The sequence below is a fragment of the Phyllobates terribilis genome, unplaced genomic scaffold, assembly GCF_046119375.1.
Source record: "Phyllobates terribilis strain yellow unplaced genomic scaffold, ASM4611937v1 Scaffold_2__4_contigs__length_985480577, whole genome shotgun sequence".
In the NCBI taxonomy this organism is placed as follows: Eukaryota; Metazoa; Chordata; class Amphibia; order Anura; family Dendrobatidae; genus Phyllobates; species Phyllobates terribilis.
The window spans coordinates 390,620,138-390,643,151 of record NW_027362762.1 but is presented as its reverse complement, the minus strand read 5'-3'; the positions used below and the strand labels follow the sequence as shown (position 1 = coordinate 390,643,151).

General features: G+C 38.9%; 1 protein-coding gene across 1 annotated transcript in view; it reads right to left on the bottom strand.

Annotated features, from left to right (window-relative positions):
* Window positions 1-4,015: 4,015 nt before the first annotated feature.
* The window catches only part of LONRF2 (LON peptidase N-terminal domain and ring finger 2), a 79,118-nt gene continuing 60,119 nt past the window's right edge, over window positions 4,016-23,014 (bottom strand). Inside the window, exons 6-12 of the mRNA XM_073664852.1 lie at window positions 22,798-22,900; window positions 19,669-19,783; window positions 15,529-15,650; window positions 14,071-14,229; window positions 12,992-13,154; window positions 11,728-11,877; window positions 4,016-9,350 (exon numbers count right to left, since the gene is read on the bottom strand). Of these exons, the coding sequence (XP_073520953.1) occupies window positions 9,192-9,350; window positions 11,728-11,877; window positions 12,992-13,154; window positions 14,071-14,229; window positions 15,529-15,650; window positions 19,669-19,783; window positions 22,798-22,900 (971 nt within the window). The 3' untranslated portion in view covers window positions 4,016-9,191. The remainder of the gene's footprint in view (window positions 9,351-11,727; window positions 11,878-12,991; window positions 13,155-14,070; window positions 14,230-15,528; window positions 15,651-19,668; window positions 19,784-22,797; window positions 22,901-23,014) is intronic.

Below are 23,014 nucleotides of genomic sequence, written 5' to 3'. Positions count from 1 at the left end.
ACAACAATGATCATAATCACACTCTATTGATTGGTGGTCTGCCGTGGTCCGCTCCCTCTCTCTCTATCTTTCATATGGAAAAATACATGCTTGATCTGGATATTGATGGAAAACCCTCCCTGTACCCCCCCCCCCCCAATGTACTGTAGATATGCATAGATTTATAGTTATGCTACCCCTTTTACTATGTATATTGTATTTTCTTGTACTTTTTCAACACAAAAATAAAAAACTTGAATTTGAAAAAAAAAAACACATGCAAAGGCTTCCTAAGCATTTAAAAAGGTCCATTAGTCTGGTTCAGTAGGTTCCACAATCCTGGGGAAGACTATGGGACTTGGCAGAAGTCCAAAAGACAGCCATTGACACTAAGTAAATGCAAAGTAAATGTTGCATTTCATTTGGAAATCAAGGTCCCAGAGTCTGGAGGAAGAGTGGAGAGACACACAATCCAAGCTGCTTGAGGTCTAGTGTGAAGTTTCCACAATCAGTGATGGTTTGGGGAGCCATGTCATCTGCTGGTGTTGGTCCACTGTGTTTTATCAAGACCAAAGTCAGTGCAGCTGTTTACCAGGAAATTTTAGAGCACTTCATGCTTCCCTCTGCTGACAAGCTTTTTGGAGATGGAAATTTCATTCTCCAGCAGGACTTGGCACCTGTCCACCCTGCCAAAAGTACCAATACCTGGTTTAAAAACAACAGTATCACTATATTTGATTGACCAGCAAACTCGCCTGACCTTAACCCCATAGAGAATCTATGGGGTATTGTCAAGAGGAAGATGAGAGACACCAGACTCAACAATGCAGATGAGCTGAAGGCTGCTATCAAAGCAACCTGGGCTTCCATGACACCTCAGCAGTGCCACAGGCTAATCCTCCATGCCACACCGCATTGATGCAGTAATTGATGCAAAAGGAGCCCCGACCAAGGATTGCATTTACTGAACATACATTTCAGTAGGCCAACATTTCGGATTTTAAAAACATTTTTCAAGCTGTTGTTATAAAGTATTCTAATTTACTGAGATAATGACTTTTGCGTTTTCATTGGCTGTAAGCCATAATCATCAACATTAACAGAAATAAGCACTTGAAATAGATCACTCTGTTTGTAATGACTCTATATATGAGTTTCACTTTTTTTTATTGAAGAAGTTCACTTTTTGTATTGAAGAACTGAAATAAATTAACTTTTTGCATGATATTCTAATTTAGTGAGAAGCACTTGTACATATAGATAGGCATCCCTTGGATATGTACTGTGCTTGATTTGGGAAGCAGTGGAGTACTTTGAATGCCCCATTTTCTATACTAAACCTGGGAAGTAGTGCAGCACTCTGCACGCTTCAGATACCTTAATGTTTATATTACACTGTAGGCCCGGCTATACCCCATGTTTTTTAGGTGGATCATATGGATCCCCTTTCTTTCCCCTCATGAGACCTCCTTACTGAGGCAGAAAAGCGTCGGGAGGGATTTTTCTGTAGGGGTAATTTTCATAATATTATAGCTATACACCTGGGCACTGCCCTTGTAAGGGCAGGAGCTATGCTGGGCAGGACAAGGGAGTATATGCTAAAGACTTACCTTTTTTTTGACCTCTTTTCCTGATCCAGGAAAGGACGATGCATAACTAGTAGGAATTAGGGGAGATCGAACCTTTCTTCCCGGGCACTGGTACCATTAAAGGGGTTGTCCACTTCTAGGACAATCTCTTCTTGATCTAAAATGTTTGGCCCCGATAAAATAAAAAAGCCAATGCTCACCTCCAGTGCCCATGCCGTTCCAACAGTGTCAGCATTTGCGGTCCTTGGTTTCCCGTGCGCTTGTTGTGACATGTGAGCCCGGCGCCCAATCAGCGCTGGCGTCACTGTCCTCACCTTCACATGAATCGAACATGAAGAGGAAGTCCGGGATGCAGCTGATCTCTGACTTCCTCTTCATGTTCAATTTGTATGAAGGCGAGGACAGTGACGCCAGCGCTGATTGGGCGCCGGGCTCACATGTCACAACTGCACGAGAGCACTTTATCATTATTTTGTACATATTTGTGTGTAATTATATGGTGCATGTCTTGATCTCAGCTCTTTTATCCATTGCAAGTTAGATTTCAACTGTTTAAACCGGACAGGAAGGCGACAATAACTGGATACCAAATGTTATTACAGTGACATAGATTGAGATGGTCATCCCTTCCTCAACTAACCAGAAGGCACTGATTCTCGTTGTGGAGATTCAGCTAGTTGGCAGTATTTAGAGCAATGTCCCATGGGAAAAAAATATATATGCACTGAGAAAAATAGGCCACAGCAATGTGACAGGTCAATTGTTTTTTTTTAATGAAACTAGCCCTAGTGTCTGATATAGGAAGGTTAGATTGTAAGTACCATTAGGGAAAGAGACCCATCTGAGTAATTATGTGTACAATGCAGAGAATAATGCATGGACTAAGGAAGTTCATTTTTCTTATACTAAAGATTAGTGGACAAGGCCTAACACCGCACACTACACATACCATAAAGTAGCATTTATATAGTTTTACTTTTTGTCTTATAATGAGGATTTAAAAGAAAACACAATAGCCTGTTATGAAGATGATTTAATTTCATGATTTGTAATCATAACCAGTTGTAACATGTATCTGACCACATACATTATTATTAACAAACATACAATATGAGACCTTTACAAGGAACATTTTGAATGCATTTACCACATTGTTTTGCTGGAAAAGGGAATATAAATCCAATGCTAGGCAATAATTTAAGGACTCCACCTTACAAGTTGTTAGCAGTCATTTCTTGTGTTATCCTATTAACTTGGCAATATGGCAGACTTTGCTGAACTATGACCCAAACTGTCAGATGAAGGTATGGCAAACTGCTTTTTTTATGGAAAGGGAATGTATAATCAGAAAATGACCTATTGTTAACCAAATAAAAAATATATATATTTTTTAATTTTCCATATTACAATATAAAAAAACCCTTACATATTGGGATAGAATCTTCTGTTGCTCTGTGTCAGCTCTGCTGTACTGTGTTAGTTTTGATCTCACTGCAGAGCCGTGTGTGACTGAGAGCAAAGTGTCAAGTCATTGCATGTGGGAATACCCCTTTAAGTTTGTCTCATTACACACACTGCAGCAGCACTAGTCTTCTCAGTGCTGTTACCTCTGCTGCAGAACTGTACCTAATTATAATCAACACAGTACAACAGAGCTGAATTTTGTCTCATTACAAACACAAAAAGCACATTTGCAGTTGTCCTCCAATAGTATTGTTAGCTCTGCTGTCCTGCCCTCCGTCCACACTGGATGCCTGCGAGATGGAAGCTAAAGCACTGTGAGAGGACAAATGTTGCTGTAAATGATGAGGCAAAGTTCACTTCTACTGTTCTACTGTAGTGTTAACTCTGATCTCACTGCAGAGCTGGGTGTGATTTGGACAGCAAACTGACAGTCATTACATGTCTCACACTGGTAACACCTACTTTCATTTACAATAATCTCTGGAGGCAGATTCTCATGCAGAGGAGTGTCCGGCTCATAGATCTAAACAGCATATTTACATATTAGGAAAAACGTGGATTTCTCTGGAATAAGACATCGGACAGCAGTTATCGTTTTATTCAGCTTCCTATGACCTATATGCCCATGTAGATGTCTTAGGAGGGTTGATCCTACTGACAGATTCCCTTTAAGAAATGTAACGCTGAAAATTAATAATGTCTGCTGACAGATGCACACTAATTGAACATTACGTTACACTGCTCATCACTGAAGGGTCTGGTTAGGTCTCCTTACAATTACTGAAGTACATTACAGTCTGCGTTTACAAAGAAATTAAAAAGAGCATCCCCAAAAACTGACAGAACTCATCAGTAACACAGACTGTCCACAGTACCCAATCCAGCAATTAATTTGATTTTCTCCATATGAACAAATCAACTTGAAGGGCATGCACGTACCAGTTATGGTTAATTCAATAGTCAATGAATTACCGTAAAATGAGTTTGTACAAGTCTAAAAGAATATTGCTGCTTTTCTTAAAAACAAACAAACAGTAGCTTCACTTGTTCATTGGCTGTGAATAGAGCTGAGCTGCAACACAATCTATGAACAAGACTGGATAAAAAAGACATTTTCTTTTCTAATCTCATATAATCCTTTTTACATGCATGAATTAAATTGGAACTTCAGTTTTAGCCATCTCCTCACACAGCCATGCTTAATTTAAGTGGCTGTCTGAGCTCAGTGATATTCATGCTGCCAAGCCAACTCCTGACACTTCTAGCATAGTGCAGAGAAAATGCAGTAATGCATGAGAGCCATTCAGATGAGTACACGAAAAGATCAAGTCTTCAGGAACAGAAGCCACACATTGCGTTTTTGCCGCGGAAAAAATGCAGGATTTTACAGTACCAGCAAAGTGAATGACATTTTCTGAAATCTCATGCCCATGCTGCTTATTTTTTTCAATGCAAATTTAAACTTTTGGAGCATTTTTTCCAAATCTGCAGCATGTAAATTCTTTCAGTGTTTTTCGCCAATTCATATGAATAAAAAAAAAAAACTGTTGTAAAAATACATTAAAAATGTGTGTATTTTACGCGCCCTTTTTTCTGCCAACACTCTGGTTTCTGCAGCAGAAAAATCTGCTGCAAATTGTACATGTGAACACATTCCCTTAGGCTGGCCATACAGATTAGATAGCTATTTCTCGGTAAAGCAGCGGTCTCTCTCATACGCACGCACGCTCGGATTGGATGAGTATGCATGTGATTTTAGTAGCAGGAGGGGAGTAGTAGCTGCCAGGTTCCACCAGTGGCTGTTTTATTCCTGGAAAACAATAGGATCAGTCAGGCAGCTAAAATCTAACAGACCAACCCTTATCTCCCCTGCCCACGAATGGACAATTTAGCAGTAATGCATCTAATGTCTACAGCCAGCCTTTCTTACCGAGCACATGGACATGGGTGGTCTTCATGACACTTCTCGTCATGATTTCTACAGCATATAGTACCATTACAAATCCATCTTATCAGTATGTAGTAATGGCCATGTGCAGCATGGTTGCAATTTCTTCTTTGGGTTAGCGTTCATAATGACCTTTACAATGATCACATCAGAAATGTTTGTTATATGTGGAAAGCATACCTTGAGTATTCTAGTAATATTCACACTTACTGCTGGTCTACAATGTATGCTCCTGCTTCAGTATACTGGTACAGACTACTTGGCAAGGGTTCTAATGTCAACCAGTCTACAGAAGCGGTACCAAGGCAGACTTGTTACCTAAATGTAAAATGACCTTCTAGTCTAATGGGATGTACATACATCATACATTTAAACATATAAAAGACTTTTTTTTGTTTCATCCCAAACCCACAGCAGGGAAGACAAGTAGATAAGGTTGGAGTACCGCACCAGAGCCATTGTGGTGGTAAACCTCCTCTAGATTTGGATTACCTCGTCAGCGTCTCGCAGCAAGTGTAACAATTTCCTTTAACATTAAAGGAAGTAAAATCGATGCCAATGCATACAGTTCTAACTTTTCTCTCTTCTCTGAATATATGGTATGGGTGTGTACAAAACAAAGGTGACTACATATTCCGACATAATAACATGGACGGAGGCTCATTCAGCTTCAGTGCAGGCACAGAGTGTGGTTAAATGCTGGTTTTCAGAAAGTACTTGAAGATTCTTTAGTCCTATAACACACCATCATCTTCAATGAAAAAGCTATTTGTACTCTAAAACAAGAGGAAAGAACACGACATATTGAATGGTAACATGAAGTAAGACACAAATCTGTTGTAAACCGGAGCAGTCACTTAGTAGATGTCTGCTCATCATATCTGTTTGCTGAGAATTATAGAAGTGATACTTGACCCAGGGTATGAGTTTACCAGTTACCTCAAGATATATGATCAGACAAAGTTGTGCAAAACTAAAAGGAAATGACCATCTTTGAAGAAATTTTGCAATGGTGGTTGGTGACACTACTGATGTATGTATGGTCTTACAGTTTATCTCCTGCTATAAACTATGTTTTATAAATTTATTTTATTAAGGGTGTTAACTCAATTATTCTTACACAAAGCACTGATGCTCCATTCCCCGCCCAAAAAACTACAAAATGTTGTCAGCCCTCAACTACTGCTGGCCCCTACTCAGTCTACACACATATCAATCAGCAAGGTATTGAAGCCTCCTACTGACTTCTATAGGAAATGTCAATGGGAATCAGGCACTGCGGCTCTGCATAAATATAAAAGAGCTCTTTCACCTAATAAGATATACTGGAAAATGCAGTAAAAATGGCATGACTGTAGAAATCTAAATAGTAGTTTATAGCAGGAGGTACGCATTTAATGACCTTTATCGTGCGCACCAGTTTTCAAAATGATTCCCCATATTGTCAGTTCTCCATGTTCTCTCATATATATGTCTGAAAAGTAAGTAATAGGTACAGGTTGATCATAATAATGTTGCTACTATCGTAACATTTTCTGTAAACATCTGTCAAATTTGTTTAATTTTTTTAAAGTAGGAGACCAAATTCCATATTGAGAGTGGGTGGGAGTCCCTGACGTCTGTCGTCCCTGACGTCTGTCCTTCCTGGATCTCTGGTAGTGGTCATATCTGGATTCTGCAAGTTTCTAGCCAATAGGATCACCTGGTAGTTTAAAGTGAGGCAGACTTTGTCCACATTGCACAAATTTGTTAGGCCGAAATCTTTCCAAATATGCTAAAAATCAAGCAGTATGTGCTAAATATGAAAATCCATAAACACTCAACAGACAGAACTGTGGCCCAGATTCATCCAAAGTGTTTACGCCAGAATTCTGGCATAAACACTTTGAAAAGTTGCAACTTTGCGCAAAAAGTTTGTGAATTTTAGCGTTTTCTTGCCAGGTCTGGCCAGCACTGCCAAAGTGGGTGTAGCTGAGGAGGACCCGTAGTGGGACGGGGTGTGTCAACGCCTGCCTGACAAGTTCATGAAAAGTGCCCGGCGTACATTGCGCCAGAAATGTTACTCCAGTCTTTGACCGATTCTGACTGAAGTAACATTTCTGTCGAAGCACACTAGTTTTATTTAGTTTGTAACCATTGGTAAATATAACTCTGCATTAGAGCTGCGTACATTTTACACTAGGATTTTTTTTAATCAAGACTTTTTGCTTCCTTTTTAAATGCACATATTATTTAAAATGGTATTTTTAACTGGCACATTATGCCATATGCTATTAATATGCAATAAATGTCTGACCAATGCAGCCTCAACCATGGTGAAAATGGTAGTACAGTAATTAGGGGACTATCTGGTGAGGTGGCTGTTGGCCTCAAGGTGGACAATAAATCGACACAGCAATTGGGGATGCAAGCAGGACAGGGGTCAAGGAACCCCCTCATTCTTAACATAGGTGATGGAAAAAAAGAACCTAAATCTATCAAACATTTATGGAATATCCTGCGGCTATCCTGTAAATGAATTAGGAATATCCCTTTAAGAAATTATATGTACTAAACTCTATTATTTTTCCAAGAAAATGGAATAAAATCTGTTACTTCCCTTAAAGGGATTATCTCACAACAGACGTTTTATGCCATAAATGTCTAATAGATGTGGGCTCCACCTTTGCATGCAAGATTACCTTTCCTGTCACTATAGGACAGGAGCAACTTATAGTGGGAAGTGGGAGGCCCCCTTTCTTGAGAAAGATAAGAGTTCCACTTCTGGGATCTACACCTATTGAACAAGTATGGCATATGCCAGATAAATGGCTGTTGTGAGACAATCCCGTTAGCATGCCAATACACCATAGATAGCGGGTGACTGAGCACTCTTTTTGCTAACAGTTATCTCAACCGTAACCCCCTTAGGGCTCTTTCACACGTCCGGATATTTCCGGTACTGGAAAGACCAGTACCGGAGATATCCGTCGGTACTGGAAAGACCAGTACCGGAGATATCCGTCCCCGTGTGCACCTGTGTGGCAATCGTGTGCAGCATCAGGATCATCAGTGAGTGACAGGACACTGCTCAGTGGGCTCACCACGGAGTAGGGGCCCACTAGCTGTAGAGAGTCATTCTCCCTGGCGTGAGCGGTTAGATGGATTACAGCGTGGGACAACTTCGGACAGGTGAGTATAAGGATTTTTTTATTTTATTCTTATTTTTACAACAGGACACAGCAGGAGCAGAATACTACTCTCAACATTGTCCCTTGCTCAAGCAGGTGACAATGATGAGGGCAGCATTCAGCACCCGGCGCTTGGGAACAGACCTAACTGTACCGCTCATTCCCAGGCACTGGTACCTGTTACACTGATGACACATCACTGTTCAAGTGTGCGAGACGGTTTGCGGCCCGTGCTGCTAGAAAAAAAAACGCACATGTCAGCGTGTTTTGCCCATGGACACATGGTCCGCGGAAACACACTGACATAAGCACAGACTCATTCATTTGAATGGGTCTTCGTGTGTCAGTGTCTCCAGTACGTGTGGAAACGGACACCACAAGTACTTGAAAAAGCCCTTAAATACATACATACTTTGGTTTGGCCAATCATGCATGTGTTTTCAATGTGGTAGAGGTCTCTGGCAGCAGCTTATCGTTAGTGTGAATAAAAGAATTGGGTGAATCAGCATGCCCGCTCTTTCTCCCTCTGACATCTGTTTGAAGAAAGTTAGAAGGCCCCATACACATTACATTGTTAGAAGTTGCCACCAAAATTGGAGCGTTTGCCCAACATTAATCTCAGGTGTATGGGAGCCATTAGAAAATTGCGAGCCTGCATAGTGGTCAACGTCTAGTCTCTCCCACCCTATTGTGTATTTAACAACACATTAAAAAATGCAGCAGAAAATACATAGATGACATACAAGTTGAAGGATTTCATTTGTGTCCACAAAAAAGGTACTCTAGGTGATTGGTAGCCATCAAATGAGCATCTGATGATAATCAAGCACCAGCAGAGTGCATGGAGGCAAGATAAACCAGGTAGCAATGTTGTTCATTCACTGCATGGTATTTTCACAGAAAGAGTTCAGATGAATTCCAAGACAATGAATATAAAAAAAGTGTCCTTCAGTGCAGAGAAAAAAAAGTTTTTCTTAAAATAAAATTATAATATAATAATAATAGTATTAACAAAGTCACAGCATCAGCAGAAAACCTTTGTCATCTGGGTCTTTTACGAGTAACAAATAATAAGACCCGTCTGATAGCCTGAAGGCGATCTTTCAGGGATGTCATGGCGAGGATTGTAAGCTGTGCCTTGTTTTCTAGAGGCAGAACCGCTAGCATCCACCAACACCAGGCTGGGCCACTTGAGTTCAACTGAAAGAGAAAAGTAAATTTCATAAAAAAATGAATACAATAAAACAATTTCATAGTCAGACAGTTATATTTGTAACTGGTACAGTTTCATATGTTTTTAAACTTTTATTGACATATACAGTACATCAGGTTTATGCCAAGACTCAATGTTTATAGTGTTGATCCTTATTTTTGAGTGGTTGATACCTTTTAATGGCTAACTGAAAAGATGGTAACAAATTGCAAGCTTTCGAGACTACGGAGGTCTCTTCATCAGGCTAGTATAACACAAAATCTGAAGAGTCACATATTTATACACAATAAGACACAAAATAATGCAATAGATAAGACAGGTTTTGGAAAGCAGAGTTATTAGAGAAGAGATAAACAGTTCTGGCTATAAATATTTTAGCAGTATATAGATAAGGAGCGTGAAAGTTTTATTGTTCTGTGACTAGGTCCAGTGTAATGATGGCCTCACAAGTCTGAGGGGCACATTCCTTAGTTGATGTAGAATGACATAAATCCATGCGACACATTCATTCCTGCTCTGAAAGTGTTAAAGGTCATCATCAGTTTATATTCTGAGATTCTTCTTTTCTTTGAGATTTGAAATTACCTTTTAATACCAGTAATTTCATGTCTTTTATGCTGTGATCAGGGGAACAAAAATGCTTGGCTACAGGTAGATCTATTCTTTTTTCTTTTTTTATTGTGTGGCGATGATTTAATCAATTTGTTACCATCTTTTCAGTTAGCCATTAAAAGGTATCAACCACTGAGGACTCTCAAATCTAAATATTTTTCTATCTACTGGCTAACAAGGTACAAGAATATATATTTTCCCTATACCCTTATTTTTCAAGACTTCTGCAGTTCACCCTTGTATAATGGACATCAGCATCTGGCCAAATCCTGACTGAAGGCCACCCAGTCTTGCATAATCAGTGCTTGGAGTTTATCCAATTTCTGTATTTTTTTTTGTCTACCCACTTTTTGAGGATTGACACACATTCTCAATGAGATTGAGACCTGGACAGTTTCCTGGCCATGGATCCAAAAATTTTTGATTTGTTCACCGAGCCACTTAGTTATCACATTTGCTTTGTGACACATAATGCTGGAAAAGGCATTGTTCATCAATAACAGTGCTCCTGGCTCATTGGGAGAAGTTGCTCTTGGAGGATGTTTTGATACTATTCTTTATTCATGTTCTCAAGACACAATTATGAATGAACCCACTCCCCTGGATGAAGAGCAATCACACACATGAATGGTCTCTGGATGCTTTACCATTGGCATAACACAGGACTTATGGTAGCGCTCATCTTTACTTGACAATCATTCTTCCAGATGTCCTAAACAGTCTGATGGGGGCGTCATGAGAGAAATTATCTTAACTCCAGTCCTCAGCAGTTCATTCCCTCGGTTTCCTGCAAAATAATATTCTCTGATGAAGCGTCCTTCAGACTGTTTGGGACATCTGAAAGAATGATTGTCCGTAGAAGAAAAGGTGAGCAATACCATGAGTCCCGTATCATGCCAACAGTAAAGCATACTGAGATTATTCATGAGTGGGGTTGCTTTTCATTCAAGATCTTGGTTTCATCCAAGGGTGTGGCACTTTGGGGTTTTATGGGACTATTTTATTTTTTTCCTATTGGGTTAAGAACTAACATACCTGCTTGTTTAGCCCGGTGCCAGCTCAAAGTGATCACAGACCGCTCCTACTGGCAATTCTGCTGTATCATGTCAATAAAGCAGTTCTTTTCTCCTCTCGGCTGTTCCGGCAATAGAGCAGGTATGCAGCGGGGAACTGGCTGTCAATCAGCATGACATTGGGAGTCACGCCCTGTCAACAGAGCAAGTGGAAGAGAAAAAGCTGGTCTGTCGACGTGACGTCACCGGAAGTCGCAGAATTGCCGGCAGGAGTGGTCAGTAAATGTGAAAAATGTACAGAATATAAAGATGTTAAGACAAAATGTGGCACAAGGTGAACTAAGCACAAAATGGATGGATCATAAATTGATTTATGATCTAAAACATAGAACATAATTTAGTTTTGGACCTAAAAGTGTTGGAAATGAGTGGGCAAATTCATTCCATTTTAGATAGGCATTGAAATTAGTTAGAGTTCATGGCTTCTGTTTTTCTTTAGGTTCTTTTTAGCCCTACCCCCGCCCCCCATCACCCACCCGAACTATCTCTGTTATAATACACCCCATGACCTACACCCTAGAGGTATACATAGCTTCGATATCAAGCTCTGAGAAAGCCTAATAAGCCTTAAACAGCGGTCTGCAGGTTGGGAAAAATAGAAAAACCATGACTAGAGTGAGCTGGCTTACTGTTGTTTTTCACTACTGTTCATAAATATACCCGGGAATTATGTTCTGACCTGTGGATCTGCATCTTTGTTTGGCATCGACCCAAAATGGTTCAGAATTTGTGCCCTCAGATTGTCCTTAAGAGAGGAAAACCAGGCCAAGGCTTGATCATACACAGAATTGTGTAACAGGAGAAGCTCTTCATATTCTTGTCCTTCAACCTAAAAGCGAAAATGATGGTTAAAATCTTGTATTTTCTAAGAACTGCAGTACATAAAATGGGACTGATTGATATCAATGTCTTTGTTTTTATAGCCTATAATATTGTCCGAGTTATGTATTTGCTAAAAAAAAAAAAAAACATTTAGAACCTGCAATCCCAAATTTTCTACTTGTGGAATGAGATTACATGTACTGAAGGATGATGAATCCCTTGTATATACAATATACACTTGAGATTCACATACTAGTAAAAGACTATTAGTGATTTAGGCTATGTTCACACATGTTGGGTTTTTCACTGTTTTTTGCTGCAGATTTTTATGCAAATTTTCAGCTGCATTTTGCAGTACCAGCAAAGTCTATGAGAAACCAGAATTCTCCGTTCACACATCTTGTTTTTTATGTTGCGAATTTTGTGCCTTGGTTGGGTTTTTGGAAATAGAGCATGTCACTTCTTTCAGCATTTTTCACCCATTGGAAATAATGGGTGGTAAAAAAACGCTGAAAAAACCATGAAGTGTGAACATAGCTATCAGGTTTTGCTGCGTTTTCAGTGAAAATAAGCAAGTACAGCAGTATGTGAAACTAATTTATTTTTGTGATTTTACCATCTTGTCTTGGTAATGGAGATAGTTGTTAGTATTAGGAGAGTTTAATTAAAATTAGTAATGTGTAAATATTAGCTGAGCTATGTGTGAAATTGAACAATACCTGTGGCCCAGTGAGGTGTGAAATTGAACAATGCTTATGTAACTGAATGGCAGATCCCATAGTGTGAAAGTAAATAGTGTCATACCAACTCAGTGCATTGCCAGTGTCTAAACTATTCCTGAACAATTCACCTCCCCCACTTTGCCAAAACCAGAATGAGATTTTTTTTCCACAAACTTTATCTACATGCATAAATATAGACAGAAGTACAGTGAAAAAAACACTGAAAAAACACAGCAAAAAAACTGCGTTTTTGACACAGCTGATTTCCTGCCAGAGTTGGATTTTGCTGCAGATTTGTGACTGAAAAAACCCAACATGTGTGAACATAGCCTTATACGTCTATATGCATTCTCATGAATAGTAAATATATAACTGCACTTCTATGGCTTTTATTATTACCTTTTTATCTTCAAGATATTCAATATTTGCAGTGTTGTAACCATCTCTTTGTCCATGGCTCAAGACCTTAAACCTGCTCAGGCCTATTGTATCCACTACCGAACGACCATCTGGGAAAAACTTGACATCTCTCACTTGTAACATGCAACCATAGTCTGCGAATCTGAAAAGACAATATAAGTTTCAATTTGTGTTGATTTATCTTTTCCTCTGAAAGCATTTTATACATGGTACTCATATCCGAGTCAAAAATAATCAGTAGTGCATAACTTTGCAAAATCGTGGTACTATTATTACCCGCATATAACATAGTACAGTTTACCTACGCTATATATTTGGTAACTCTCATTCCCCTGTGTCTAAAAAGTTCTATAGATGTACTCAGACGCTGCAGTGATGTGTCTGACCCATTTATAGTAGAGGAGAAATTCCTGGTAGTTAAAAGATACAAGATAAATGCTTCAGGATGGAGGTGATTTCTTTTATTTTCCTAATTGTTCATATAGATATTGTGAGACGCAGTCTCGTTGTACACAAGCTAAAAAGAGCAATAGTTTTGGCCATATTATATACTGCTGTGTTTTATTGTAAACCATGGGTAGCCATAGCGTCCGGTGATAGCATTGTAGCCCGGGATGCTGGGCAGGCAAAGAATAACAAACACACACATGTAACCGCCTGCCTCTATTGCAGGGCTGCCAGCACCACGTGTGGTTACAGTCACAGTGGGCAGCAACCAGCGACAATGACCTGAGGTGACAGGGGGGGCATTCAAAAGTTTTCTATACGCCCTTTCTAGACTCTACAACCGTTAAAATCCTTTGCTAGTTTGGTAGCCATTACATGTCCAACAGTTCAAAACTAGTGCTAACATTCTAGTAACCACTTGTACTTTATTTTTTTACGGTGAACAATTTAAGTGAATTTAAAAAAAAGAAAACTTGCTACCATTACCACTTTCAGGTTGCATACCCAACTGTATGAAAGCATAGGTGAAATTCTCTATTTCTTAGTAGATTTCCTTGATTTGTTCCCATAATACCATACAGAAGCAATGTTTCCAAATACGTCTTACACACCCCTTCAGTTCATCAGATATGCACATTCCAAACTGCTTTGTTCCTGTCTCCATGCTTCTCCTGATCATTAGGCGATACCGAGGCTCAAACACATGCAGCGGGCAAGGAATTGTTGGGAAGGCCATAGTGCACACAAATATCGGAACATCTTTATTCAAGCTGTTTGGAGATAAAAACAAACACGTCAATGTGATGGCTTTATGTTAGTTCATCTACACTATTGAAATAATCAATTTGTATTTTCAGATGTAAGCCTACCCAGCAGTACAATACTCCCATCTACCAACTGTGGGCAGCTAAAGAAGGGCGTAAAGAAGGGACGGATGGAGCTGAAAGACTCATTAAAGGGGTATTCCCATCTCTAAGATCTTATCTCAATACGTAGTAGGTGTAATAATAATAATAATAATAATAATAATAGCAAATACTCCAATTAGAAATGTAGGATAGTTTTTCTGATTCGCTATGACTCTTTCCTCATGTGCAGGCATTGCAGGACCTTAGGTATCCATGGTTACGACCACTAATAAGTTATAACTAGCTGTCACAATATCAGTGGTCGTAACCATGGATACCGAAGGTCCTGCAATGCCTGCGCATGAGGTAAGAGACAGAAATGTAGGATAGTTTTTCTGATTCGCTCTAATTGGAGGGATTTGCTAATGTTATTATTATTACAACTACTACATATTGGGATAGGATCTTAGAGGTGGGAATACCCCTTTAAGCCTATGAATGCATAGAGGATGGTCTACAAAAATGCTTTAAGTCAAACGAAAAAATATCTGTGGTTATTATTTTGGCTCCTCAACATCTATTATTTTAAAACAAAATTTTTAGTTGGATGTGTTGTATTTGACAGTGGCACCGTTTTGGGGTACAGACAATATATTGTCTAACTTTTAATATGCTCTATGAGACCTTGGGTTTTATTGGTATCATCTTTGTTAAATATGTTAACAGCTTTTAGAATTGTGATTGCAGCGGTTGCAAACTATGGCCTACAATACAGGTTCTAACTCAGGATCAGCGCATGATAGGTTATGTAATATATTTCTGGAGAAAGAGAATATATCTGCAGCCATTAAATAGTTTAAAGACTAGGAGGGTCTTTTCCATATTCCCCACCTGCTGACTTCAATAAAAGCTATATAGAAACAGCTTTTTGATTGCTTCTATAAAAAACAACAGATGTTCATATGATAAAATTTTTGGTACATTATTGTAAAAAATATTACTGTAAGTAACTGTCCCATTCTAAATCAATTTCCCGCACGCATAGACAGATACCAGATACTGCAAAAACATGGCAAAGTCTCATTCTACAAATTTGGTAAAAATACCGCACATAAACCATAAGGCTAATGGGGTATGTGACTTCTTGCAATATGATGTACACTGTGAATAAAAGCCATTTGGCTGTGTCACGTACACCCTTTATTCAATCACAACACTTACTTTGATAACTCCTTAATCTCCTCATCGTACAGTTTCTTTCGCTCACTTAGCTCTTCTGGTAGGTAACGTATTATTAGTTCTTCTGTCAGAAATGTCTTCTTGTAAGCTCTGCTTGCAAGGTACTAGATGTATGTAGAAATAATAGAATTTAATTATTATTAATGCTATCACATCCATATTGTCAGACTGTAGGACCTCAACTAAACAACCAATTCAGAAGCACAAGTTTCTCAGGTTGATAGATCAGGTCACACAAAATTTGATTGAACAGTGCCTAGTTTGAAACTGATTTCATCAGGAGTCGGTTCAAAGAAGTGACATGGCATTTTCGTTCTTCCCATTTAACACCTTCACAACCTTGGATGTATATGTACGTCCAAAGTCGTGTCTCTGCATCCGGAAGCTGAGCCCGCATCTTTACCTGCACATGACAGCTGATCTGATCGGCGTTCATAGATCAGGATTTATAATACACAGAGCAGTGCTTAAGCACTGCTATGTGTAGCACAGGCGATTGGATGACCGCAGCTTCAAGTCTCCTAAAGGGACGATTGAAACCAGTAAAAAAAAAAAAGTTTTAAATTTTTTTAAAAAAACACATAAAATAATAAAAAAAAAATACACATATTTGGTATCGCTGCATTCAGAAATGTCCAATCTATCAAAATATAAAGTAAATGAATCCGATTGGTAAACGGTGTAACAAGAAAAATAACATCGAAACGCCAGAATTATGTTTTTTTGGCCACCACAACTCTGCAATAAAATGCAATAACGGGCGATCAAAAGATCGTATCTACACCAACATGGGATCAATAAAAACGTCAGCTCAGGCCGCAAAAAATAAGCCCTCACCCAGACCCAGATCCTGAAAAATGGAGACGCTACGGGTCTTGGAAAATGGCGACATTTTTTTTTCTTAGAACTTTCGGATTTGTTTTTTTCATCACTTAAATAAAAAAGAACCTATACACGTTTGGTATCTGCGTACTCGTACTGACCTGGGGAATCATAATGGCAGGCCAGTTTTAGCATTTAGTGAACATGGTAAATAAAAAACTCAAAAAGCAATAGTGGAATTACACTTTTTTGGCAATTTCACTGCACTTGGAATTTTTTCCCCCCGTTTTCCAGTATACTATATTTGTTTTAAAGTCAATGGTGTCATTCAAAAGTATAACTCGTCCTGCAAAAAACAAGCCCTCATATGGCTATATTGATGTAAAAATAAAAAAAAAAAGTTATGGCTCTGGGAAGAAGGGGATCAAAAAATAAAAGGGTAAAAACAGAAAATAGCAAGGTGGTGAAGGGTTAATATCATTATCTGACTCAATATGTTCCCTTTAAGGTTCATTCTGCTGCTAATTAAGTTCAAGTTGGGCTGCTCCTTGGCTGTATTCACACAATGCAACTGTTGTCTGTTTTTTTTCCCGGTACAACGGGTGTAAAACTGCAACATTTTGCCGTGATATTCAAAAATCACAGCAAAATATTCCAGTGTTACAGCAATTGCAGAAAAAAATGAACTGTGGCTGTAACACTGCCTTTACCTCTGTATCTGTGTATATGCCTCTTTGGGGAATTGCCAGGATTAGTAGTTGATGGCTATCTCAAGTTGTTACTGCTCATATCAGAGTCATTATAGGCAGGCACTACTGGACTTATTCAATAAAGTTTTTATTTCAACTGTGGTTGAACTTGACTAGCAGAAGCTATAAATAAGAGAAAGCTTCAATTTCTAACAGAACAGACTTTAGGCCACGGCCCCACTATCAGTATTTGGTCAGTATTCGGTCAGTATTTTTTCTCAGGATTGGGAGTCAAAACCAGGTGAGGAACAATCAGAGAAAAGGTAGAATAGAAACAAGTCACCAATTCTGCATTTATCACCCACCCATGGTTTTGGCTCCCACTCCTGAGAAAAAATACTGACCAAATACTGATAGTGGGGCCGTGGCCTTAGGCATAGGATTTTTCAAAAAATTAATATTAAGTATTAAGGCGATCTTGCTTTGGCGGGGGTGGGGCTTTATCTCCCCCGTCTTTCTTCTCTCCTCTCTCACATCCGCTAGACAGGTTGTACTGATAGTAGCTAAATTAATGCATTAAATAGTGTACATTTGTATATTTTCAAACATCTTAATACAATTTTTATATAAAAAAAGCTAAATTAATAAAATAATATAGTTACATTAGCAACTAATTTTGCAGATTATGCAACTACCATTACTCATTTTTATATACTCTAGATACTGGTAAATCCTATTTTCTGAACATTCAGGGGTTTTAAAAAGTAATTTTGAATATCTAATGGATATTTCCCTCAGGACAATCACTGTACTTCATGCCATCATTTTTAACCCAAGTTCAGACATACATGTTCTATAACTATTAAGCAATATTTTACCAGTCCTGCTAATGATAGTATGGATTTTAACCCCTTCACTACCTTGGGTTTTTCCATTTTCGTTTTTTGCTCCATGTCTTCCCAGAGCCGTAACTTTTTATTTTTTTGTCAATATGGCCATGTGAGGGCTTATTTTTTGCAGCACAAGTTTTACATTTGAATAACACTATTGGTTTTACCATATCGTGTACTGGAAAACCGGAAAAAAATTCAAAGTGCAGTGAAATTGCAAAAAAAAGTGCAATACCACAATTGTTTTTTGAGTTGTTTTTTGTACCATGTTGACTAAATGCTAAAATTCACCTGCCATTACGATTCCCAAGGTCATTACAAGTTCATAGATATCAAACATGTAGAGGTTCCTTTTTATTTAAGGGGAGAGAAAAAAATCCGAAGTTTGCAAAAAAAAAAAAAAAAAAAAGTCGCCATCTTCTGAGACCCGTAGCGTCTCCATTTTTCGGGATCTGGGGCCGGTTGAGGGCTTATTTTTTGCGCACCAAGCTGATGTTTTTATTGATACCATTTTGGGGTAGATACGATCTTTTGATCGCCTGTTATTGCAATGTTGTGGAGATCAAAAAATCGTAATTCTGATGTTTTGATTTTTTTTTTCTCGTTATGCTATTTACTTATCGGATTAAATCTTTTTTTATATTGATAGATTGGGTGATTCTGAACACAGCGGTACCAAATATGTGTATATTTGATTTTTTTTATTATTTTATTTTGAATGGGGCGAAAGGGGGGTGAACTTTTAGATGTAATATTTTTACAAACATTTTTTTTTTAGATTTTACCTGATTCAATAGTCTCCATGGGAGACTAGAAGCTGCGATCATCCGATCGCTTGTGTTACACATAGCAGGGCTCATAGCAAATGCTCACTTGCTATGAGCGCCGACCGCTGGGCGGCGCTCATCCCATCCTGGCAATGACAACCGCAGGGGTCTCCTGGAGGCCCTGGGTTGTCATGCCAACCCATAGGCGACCCGCGATCTTGTGACATGGGCGAGATTAGTGACGTGCTTTCGGAGCACTCATGTTAAATGCCGCTGTCGGAGATTGACAGCGGCATTTAACATGTTAACAGCCGCGGGTAGATCACGATTCCACCCGCGACTGTTAGGGGCACATGTCAGCAGTACAGATCAGCTGAGATGTGACCAAAAACATTTGAGTTCATCGCTGGAGCCTGCATGGAGTACGACTCATACGTCCAAGGTCGTAAAGGGGTTAATGAATGCACAATTAATTGTGACTGTAGGAATGGCCCTCAACTAGCTTTCAAGCATACAGTGTCTGACTGTGATGCCAAGGGCCCACCAGTAACCAACTCTGGGGCCCCACTTTTCAGCTACATTCAAATGTGACATTATCCTCAATCACAAATTTATAGAACAATGAACTTTGTAGATTGGTAAATGAATAAGATTCTGCCTTTGTCAGTACATAGTGAGTCAAGTGCAGAGGATTCTCCTGTGGGCCAGTCCAAGCCTGACTGGAAATGTATTCAGTTATGCATTACAGGGTTATCACTTCTTTAATTGTTGTTTGAGAAGATAACTGTAACTTCACATGAGTTTCTGGAGCCTCCTCTACCGGCATGCTTTAGGGCTAATATGGTGTAACATCTTGTAGTGACATAAAATCTCTGCACCAATGCCTGTGGGTGTTCATAATAAATGGTTTAATTCCTCTGGCAAACCAAAACCTGTATAAAATTATGTACTCACCTGTGACAAATTTTCCTTGCAGAGGGGACAGTGAGGGTTGTGGTCCAGGCAACGCTCAAGGCATTTGAGACAGAATGTGTGCCCACATGGGGTGGCTACAGGCTCATAAAATAACCTGAACAAAGAAAAGCATATAGAAAATATTATATATGTGCAACCCTCGCAGTAACTGAGCATAACTGAGGAAACAGGGAAAAAGGATCACTTGCACCAGCATATTACACCTTCGTTGACATAGGAAGGGATTGGCTTACTTTAGACCACTCTTTTTTTTATTTTTTTTATTTCCCCTTGTTGATAATCTCCCAAGTATTAACATGACACAGAAAAACCTGCTGTTATTTAGCACGGCTAGTATATATAAGGAGATCTATGTGCTATCAGACGGTGGCGCTGTTGCTTCAGAAGCAATGGAGACCTCTATACAGGACAGGATTTATTTTATGTTGCCTGCTTTATCTACACGTTCATTATTACATATACACATACTTCCTTTTTCAAAATTTGACCAATAAAAAGCATTTTAGTGTCTGAAAAGTCCACAGTAATTTGCGGCCAGAGTTTATCTGCACTTGTGTACAAAGATGTTGCATTACTTTTATTTTTCACTACAATCTTTTAAAGTTTCTTTTTGGGAATACAAACTCCCAGATTCCTCTTTTTGATAATATTATCATTAGTGGGAGGTTATGGGTTATTAGAAAAAAAATACTATAGTAACCTGCTTTAAGTAAGAAGTTCCTATAAGGGTATGTTCGGACGTCACGGTTTTGGTGCTGCAAAGTGAATGAAATTTCTGAACTCATATGCATATGTTGCTTATTTTTTCCTTGCAGATTTAAAGTAGTTTCCAACTTGTAGCATGTCAATTATTTCATAATTTTTGCAGCATTTTATACCCATTCTATTGAATGCGGAAAAAAATGCAATAAAAATGCATTAAAAAAACACATGCAAAAATATGCATTTTCTATGCAATGTTTTTCCTGCCAAGAAACATGTTTTTGATGGAGTAATGTCTGCAGAAAATACTTAACGTGTGTGTGCACATACCCTGCTGCTTACTGGCTTCTTACTTGCTTAATTTGATGTTTGGCTAAAGAGTAATAAGTCTGTGTAATAAGTCGGTGTCCATATTGATGTAACATCATGTAACTGTCTGGTTTATGTACTGTGTAAGAAAGTTTATTTTTTGCTTTGCTGTTTCCTACAGGTTGGAAATAGTTTTTAAACACGACAAATCCCAGACAACCCCTTTACCCCTTGCCTCGGTTTCACATATTTGACGGATTGCAACCCATCACTTAAAGGGAATCTGTTACCAGGCTTTTCCTACCCAATCCGAGGCAGTATAAAGTAGAGACAAAGAACCTTATTCCACTGAGGTGTCACTTACTCTTTAGTGTATTTTTCATAAAAACACTTTTAGCAGCAGGAGATTATCACTAGAGGACTAGTAAATCTGCTGCCAGGTAGTTCAACCACGCCCCCATCATTGACTGGCAGCTTTCTGCCTATGTAGCGTGCCAAGCAGTGGTGTGGGTGGGTTTATACAGAGCTCAGCATTCAGAGAACTGCTAGATCTGCAGCAGATAAGTCACTTTTTAAATCAAAACTGCAGCACCCAGTAAAGTAAGTGATATACTGCTGAAATCAGTGTCTCTACTCCTACATCATGCTGCTCTGAGATGGGGTAGTAAAAATCTGGTGACAGATTCCCTTTAAGTCAATGACCAAGACTATGAAAAGTTTTAATTTTCTTGGTCAGCTGAAACATCTAGTACTATTTCGCTTTGCTTTAGTGATTTATTGTTAGAATATATCTCTATAAAAAAAACTTGCTGTACTACTGATCCTTTATATGCAGTTCAACCAATTGTTGACTAGACTTCACCTGCATTCAGTCTTTCATATAGAAAGTGGCTATCTGACAGTTAGCATTGACAGCCATATTAGCTCTTCAGGGTCTTTTTTTTCTGTCACTCATTCGACCAAAAGGTGCTTTAGCTAGCTTCTAGCCTTCTTGTAAGAGTCAGAAAATGTTTACTAGTTCATCAGGACTGATTTACACTTTTTGGATGAAAACGTTACCCTTTTTCACAACTAAGTTAGAGAACAGCATCCAAATTGTATAAATGTCTAATCGGGTATGCTTACACTGTTGTAGATTCTCTCATGCGAGAGTCGGGCCGATTAGGTTAATGGCTCTGTCAGAGTTTGATCCAAGTGTCATCTGAGTGTGATCCGATTCTCTCGCATAAGAGAATCTCAGCACAGGTGCGGAGAAGATGGAGAACTTAATTTCTCCATCTTCTTCATTGTCTCTGTGGACGTACATCTGAGTGCAGTCCGATGTTTCACATGCACCCATAGACTTGTATGGGTGCTCGTGATCCGAAGGTCGGAGCCACATGCAGCGATTGTTCTCTCATGCCGAACCGGCATGAGAAAAGAATCACTGATGTGCACTGCCCCATAGTATAACATTGTGCCAAGTGCTATCTGACAAAAAAAAAAGGCATTGCACTCGGCCGTATTATACGCCAGTGTGAGCGAGGCCCTTAAAGTGGATGTTGAGGAATTTTTTAATCAAGTCTCAATAACGTTGGATTATTTTTATCCTACGAGTTGGATCACTAAAATTTCGTTCATGCTGATACACACCACAAAGGGATCTGTGGACACAGAGTGATACAAAAGTTGTCTGTTGAGTGTAGTTTTTTTTTTTTTTCTATTACTCAATGTATAAATATCCGTATTGTAACATATTTTCCATAAGCTTCAGCAGTATTCTTTCCAGGATATAGCCAGCTAATTGACAAGTAGAATATGGCTACAGTGACAACTATCATATAGCTCTGTGAGACTAATGAACGGCAAACCAGCTTTGGGATGAATTCTTCCATTTACAGCAGATTTGCTGCTCAGTAGAATGTAGATATGGCAATGTTTCCCAGAATCAAGTTGTTTTTTATCATTGACGGTTGTTTTGTTACATTTGACAGATAAAATCTTTGGAACCAACACATATAAGTAATTCAGCAGAACATTTCCAACATATGCCACGATGCCTGTGTTACATTGTTGTCTATATTAAAGGCAATGTTACAAGAACTTGTGAAATAATACCTCATGCAGAGAGAACACTCAAAATCTGAAGAATCCACCAACTCTTTGGGGATCTCTCTAACTGCTGAGTGTGAGGTAGGCTCTTTCCATGGGGATTCAGCATCTGTGGAATAAATACAGCGGTATGTGACGATAGGTTTGTCATCATTTTATACTATTTTTTTTTACATTTATCTAACTGCTAGGGACTGCGATTTATATTGGCATAACTACACAT